The 6,045-nt window shown below is 52.5% G+C and overlaps 1 protein-coding gene across 15 annotated transcripts in view; it reads left to right on the top strand.

The window, feature by feature from the left end:
* Positions 1 to 5,435, top strand: part of Pkig (cAMP-dependent protein kinase inhibitor gamma) — a 67,588-nt gene extending 62,153 nt beyond the window's left edge. For 6 of the 15 annotated variants that reach the window (NM_001401793.1, NM_153469.5, NM_001401795.1 and 3 more), the window contains 2 exons: positions 377 to 550; positions 4,702 to 5,435. In NM_001401793.1, coding sequence (NP_001388722.1) covers positions 400 to 550; positions 4,702 to 4,781 — 231 coding nt within the window. In that variant the 5' untranslated portion in view covers positions 377 to 399 and the 3' untranslated portion in view covers positions 4,782 to 5,435. Of the gene's footprint in view, positions 1 to 376; positions 551 to 1,253; positions 1,947 to 4,701 lie in introns of those variants that run through there. The other 9 variants (XM_087650000.1, XM_087650002.1, XM_087649990.1 and 6 more) reach the window with 3 other exon arrangements.
* Positions 5,436 to 6,045: the final 610 nt, after the last annotated feature.

The raw sequence follows: 6,045 nt of genomic DNA on the forward strand, positions 1-6,045 counted from the left end.
CATGCATGTCTGTCTGTCCTCCCTCTCTTCCTCTCTTCCTCTTCCCTCTTTTCCTACTGCCCTCTCTTTGTTTTTCTTTCTTTTTAAAAATAAAACAGGGTCTCTATGTAGCCTTTGCCATCCTAGAACTGATTAGGTAGACCAGGCTAGCCTAGAGCTCACAGAGATCTCCCTGCCTCTGCTTCCCAAGTGCTAAGATTAAAGTCATGCACCAGTGTGCCCGGCTTCACGTTTGTTCTGTAGGATGTGGGTGGGAGTTGTTTAACTGGAGTCACAGGGTTTGTTTTTCTGTGCCTTCCACTTAGTCCTCAGTGGGAAAGACAGTGTCATTTTGTCAAAGGACATCAGTGTCTCACTTCTGCTCTTGTTCCGACAGGCCTGAGGAGCGATGCGACAGGCATGATGGAAGTCGAGTCCTCCTACTCGGACTTCATCTCCTGTGACCGGACAGGCCGTCGGAATGCAGTCCCTGACATCCAGGGTGACTCGGAGGCCGTGAGCGTGCGGAAGCTAGCTGGAGACATGGGCGAGCTCGCACTTGAGGGGGCAGGTCAGAGTCAATGCCCCAGCATCCTGGTGGGCTGACGGGGAGGTAGTTTGCCAGCTTTTGTCTCCAGGCCCTACACCTTCCTCAGGGAAGCAGCTGCATTTAAATTGGGGCTGTTTTCGATTGTTGGCAGAGCCCAGCCAATGTCTAGGTAGAGTGTGCCAGCATCCTGGTTCTAAGGGCTCTGATGAGTATCTGGGGCACTTGTCTCTCTCCTGCCCCCACTCCAACAAATCCTGTTAGATCTCTGTAATGGATCCTAACCTCCAGGAGCCCACGCCTTAGCTTCTCCCCATCCACACAGCCACCATGTTACCTGCTGTCCACTTGGACTCTCTGCCCTTCTTGCACAGCAGACAGCAGGATTAGTTAGCCGATCTTGCCATATCAGGCTTCTGCCCCAGACTCCATGGTCACACCTCAGAGCCATGCTACTCTTCAGTGCTCACCGGAAGTCATGCACTGCTGTCTATCCCCTGGCCTTGGGTCCCACCCAGCCCTACCCACACTTTCCTCCACTCACCCATCTCTGTCTGGGTCTCTATAAAGGGTCAGGGCTTCCTTGTGAGGGCCTTCACCTCACTCACTGCTACCTCTGTCTAGAATAACCCCAGTGGAGCTGCAGCCACCTGCTGTCCCTTTACTCCCAGAGCCAGCTTAGCCCCCAGCCACATGACTCTCAAAGGCCTCATTTCTTTGGCTTTAGTTTCAGAACAGAGGAACCCTGTTATACCTGCACATGGCAGGATGTTTGTGACCACAGGCTGAATGACCCAATGAAGAAACCAAGAGGACCCAGCATTGCCTGGGACACCCTGCTCCCCACTTGTTCTCTGTCCTCAGAGGCCTCTTCTCAGTGTGGGTCCACAGTCAGCCATAGACCGAAACTTCCTTGGGAAGCCTTCCTTACCACTTCTTCTCTGCGGCAGGCTCAGAGACCGTGCTTGCCATATCAATTCCCATGGTGCACTGCGGCTTTCTACTGTGCTGCTCCAGGAGCCGGTCCTTGCCTTTACCTGTGTGGCCCCAGCCTAGAGTTCTTAGTCCTTGTTGCCCAGAAGTGACTTAGGAACACGGAACAGGGAAGATGTTGGGGGCAGGGACCAAGTCTCTCATGTGATAGATCAACTGAGGTCAAGAGAAACTGGAGTCTTCCTAGGCTCACCCAGCAAATGACCATCATCAATATGACAGTCTCTAAGCCTTGAGAGAGCCTCTTACCCCCAGAGCCTCACTCAGTTTACCATCTGAGGCCCTGTTGGCCTTCCTAGCACTGCACCCTGCTTTCTGTTTGTATGGACATCTGCCCAATGCTCACCTCCTTTGCAGCCCCAACTCTTATTCCCCACGTTTTGCTCCCTCTTCAGCTAGAATAAAGGCCCGCAGGCTTTGCTTCTGGTGGTTGCTTCTCACTGTGGTGCCTTTTGTGCTAAGGCCTTTCCTGGTCATAGCTTGTCTCAATCAGAGGCACCCCTTCTCCCTGTCTCCATGGTCCTGTAAGCACCCCCTCTGAACTGAGCTGTCTCATGCCCTCTGTGACTAGCAGTGTTGGGCATGTGACAGGTACCTATTTATCGGCTGCTCACTGTCCAGCTGAATGAGCAGTGGGCCCAGCTAGCACCCAGGCACAGTGCCAAGGGTTTCTTCAAGGCTTCTGTGCTCTGTTTGGCTCTCATCAGCTGTTTGCTGCCTTCTTCCCTCCTTAGCCATCACAGCTGCTAGTCCCCCCATACAGGCCTTTACAGCACCGTCCGCCCTTACTGAGGGTCTTTGTGGTATTTGGGTCCTCCCAGTACATGAAGGAGACATGAGTACTTGCTTGCTGCCAGGGACTGGAGCACCTTTGATAGAATTGAGGCAAGGTGACCAGCTATGAGAAGCCTTCTGTGAGGATGCCTCACAGTAAAGTGTCTCCAGGCATTTCTGGGCCCAGCAGATTCACATAAACCAAGGACAGATCCTTAAATGCTGTCCCTGAGATTCTGACCCGCAGGCCAAGGGCCCCAGAGTTTTCTCTGGCACAGCCTTCAAGGCTGATGCATAACCTGGGTGGAACAGGACTGCAGTCCCCACAGGGTATGGGTAGGCATAAGAAGTCTTAGCTACCTGGTCTCCCCAAGCCTGTGGCCTGCTGGATCTGTCAGCACTCTCCAGCATGCAGTGCACACATTTATCTGTCCCTGCTGTCTTAGACATGGAACACACATTTGCTTTTCTTTGCCTAACAGGAAGAGGATGCATAGTCAGCCATGGAGATGAGGGTGTACTGACCCTGGGCAGCACACATTCTTTCCTCCCTAGGACTGATGGGAGAGGACCTTCTCCCCAACTGAGGGAGACCTGGGGCTGGCACAGAAGAAGTATGATTGTTAGAGAGGACTCAGAGTCACAGCCTGTGTTCCATCGAACCAGATTCAGACATCAGTCCTCAATAAGCCAATTAAAACAGCCAAATTAGGAGCTGGTGGTTAAGCTCAGTGGTTAAGATCACTTCATAGCAACTTACAACATCAGTAGCTCCAGTTTCAGGAGATCCAATACCATCTGACTTCTAAACATGCTACACATGCATGTGGTTCACATTCATACATGCAAGCAAAACACTCACACACATAAAGTAAAAATAAAAATTTAAAAAGCAGTTTTATTCAGTGTGGCCATGTTGGGAAGAGGGACAGAGAGGTCAGGTGATCCTCCAACTTCATCTCTGGGATCCTGCATGAGGGCAGGTTTAAGTAGAGGCCAGCATTGTGCACACCTAAGCTGTCCTGTCCAAGGTGTGGTCTGCCTACCACCGACCCTTCATTGTTCAGGCCCACTGTCCTCGAGCCCCGGTGTTGCAGAACTCTTTCCTGGAGACACAGCCCTCTAGCTGGCTCAGGCTTTAGGCTTTTGTTCTTCACCAGGAGATCCTTGGGAATATCTAATTTCTTGGGAATCCAGTGTTTTAGTAGTCTGACAGCCAGGGTAAGGGACAGAGTCTCTTCAGAATATCTTCATCCCAGCCTGGTTGGTTACTGCAAAGAGACTTGCCTGCAGTCTCTAGCAGTGGGGTAACAGAGCAGAGACAATGGGGGAGTTTAAAGGGTCCCAGCTTATGGGGGCTTCACAAATGCGAATGTTACCTCAGAGGCAGTCATGGGTGTTAGGCCTCCAGAGGCCAGAAGAACTCTGTGGATCAGCCTAGGTTCGGCCACCATCCTCAGAGGAGGCAGCTTCAGGCCAGGCAGGCTCAGATTGGCACATACTTGAGCCACAGTGCCAAATTCTGTGCACACTATTTACTTCCATGAGCACTCAGGGCCAAGGACTGCTGTGTGGGGCAGTGGGAGGCCGCCCTGCCAGCACCGTCTATCAGTGCCAGAGAGTGCAGCTGAGGAAGCAGTGGCGCTGCACGGTAAGCAGCTTCTCCCCTTTGGCTGCAGGTCATCAGCTCAGCCCTCTGAGCCTGCTTTCTTATGGGCGTCCTGACCCTAACCACACCTTCAGGTTGCTATGTGGATTTTTTGACAGAGTTCCAGACCCAGAGCTCAACATAGGCACAAAGACAGGCCTGATGGCAGAATGACATGGACCTTCAGTGGCACCAGGGTCACTGGTGCTTGAGACCGCATTATTGAGGTTTGCCCATAGCCAGCATCAGTGGAAGATGCTGGCCCCACCCTCCAGCGGGGCTTTGGAGAGGCTGGGAGGGAGGGCTTGCAGGCCAGGCCTGCAAGGCTGTTCTCTCAGCCTGCTGCCGACCCATACTCCAGCCCAGCTTTCTGGCTGGCTGGAATAGAGCAGGAGTGGATGCTGCCAGTGGTATTCAGAGTCAGACATCCTCTACCTTGGGATGTACAGGCCATGGTGGGTACTCCTGAGCTGCCCACTGGTTGAGTAGAAACTCCCATTTGCTAAGCACATAACTTCCTGCTGGGAATTTAACGTTCTCCCCTCTAGAGAGCACATGCTCATCCACATGTCCATAATCCTGACTGATGTTCCTGAGTTTTTGTAGCATCCTAGCAGCCCTGGCAGCCTTCTCATGGTAAAGTGAGACACGAGTGCCTCTCTGGCCTTGGCGGTCAGTTTGGCCGGTCCTTCCAGGACTTTGTGCTTCACAGCATATGAATGTGTGAAAGAAGAGAACTGACTCCTCTTCTCCCCTGCAGAAGGACAGGCAGAGGGAAGTACCCCAGACAAGGAAGCCAGCAGCCAGCCGGAGAGCAGTGACGCGAACACCTCATCCTGAGTCTGCCTGTGGTCCTCACAGGCTGAGAGAGACCTGCTGTCCCTCCTGCACTGGAGCCCTGGCCAGCCAGGCTGACTGAGAGCCTCATGGAGTCCTCTGTGGCCCCTGCTCCAGTAAAGTCCTCCACTCACACCACAGGCTCCTCTTTCCCACCTCCCACGGTGCCCACGGTGCCCAGGGTGCCCAGGCGCACTTCAGAGACACGAGCACCATGAGGTGTTATCTCTTCAGCTGGGCGGGGCTCGAGCCAGGCCCTGCCCCTAGGTGAGCGGCTGTCACCTGGACAGGGATGTCCGGCCACCACTCACCCCTCCAGCCAGCCCCCTCTAGCCAGCCATCCGTTGAGAAGATCTTCCTAGCCCTTTTTTAAAGCCTCTTTTACATTTTTTAAAAACATAACTTTTTCAGAGAGAGAGAGGGGAGCGGACAATCACTTTTTTTCTGTTTTGGTTTTTGGTTGGTTTTTTTTCTTTTTTTGAAAGACATTTTAAGCTCAGTTCTGATGATCTATGCAGCTCTAAGTTCCCTCACAGAGCCTCACAGATCCAGTTTTGGGAAAGGATTTGGACTCAAAACTAACTGACCAATTCTTTGCCCTTTGTACCAAGAGACTGATACTTAGACCTAGGAAATAAATGCTGGTGATTTGTGTGACTGGCTTAAGATCTTTCCTTTTAACCACCAAATGCACAGCTGGGCTCTGCATCCCCACACCCTCAGCCCACAGGGTCCCACTGCTGCCCTCTGTCCCGTAGTGACCAACACAATGCCTCATGTGGCATCTCACGAGCCCTTTCTTCCTCCCCCCACCCACCCACAGCCCACACCTGCCATAACCTGAAAGGAGCCGGTGAGATGGCTCAGTGAGTAGAGATTTACTGCCAAGCCTGGTAGCCTGAGTCCAATCCCTGGGACTGACATGGTGGAAGGAGAGACCAGCTCTCACCCGCTGTCCTCTGATGTGCACATGTGCACACGGTGCTTTAGAACTACCTAAATTCCTGTTCCAGGGCAGGTGGGGCCTGCCTTCTTCTGACCTCTGGCACCAGGCTCACATGATGCATTACACATAAGCAGGCAAAACACCCATATACGTAAAAATAATTAAATCTTTAAAATAATAAAAATAACCCAAAGGACTGGTTAAAGAGTTCAGGAGGATCTGCTCTAACAGCCCCTCTGGAAAAGTATCACTTCTGGAGTAAAGAGGTCCTGGCCACTCGTAGCCTGCTACTTAGTGTAGGGCCCCGGGCTCGTCCATTCT

Source organism: Rattus norvegicus, chromosome 3 (assembly GCF_021556685.1).
Source record: "Rattus norvegicus strain SHRSP/BbbUtx chromosome 3, alternate assembly SHRSP_T2T, whole genome shotgun sequence".
In the NCBI taxonomy this organism is placed as follows: domain Eukaryota; kingdom Metazoa; phylum Chordata; class Mammalia; order Rodentia; family Muridae; genus Rattus; species Rattus norvegicus.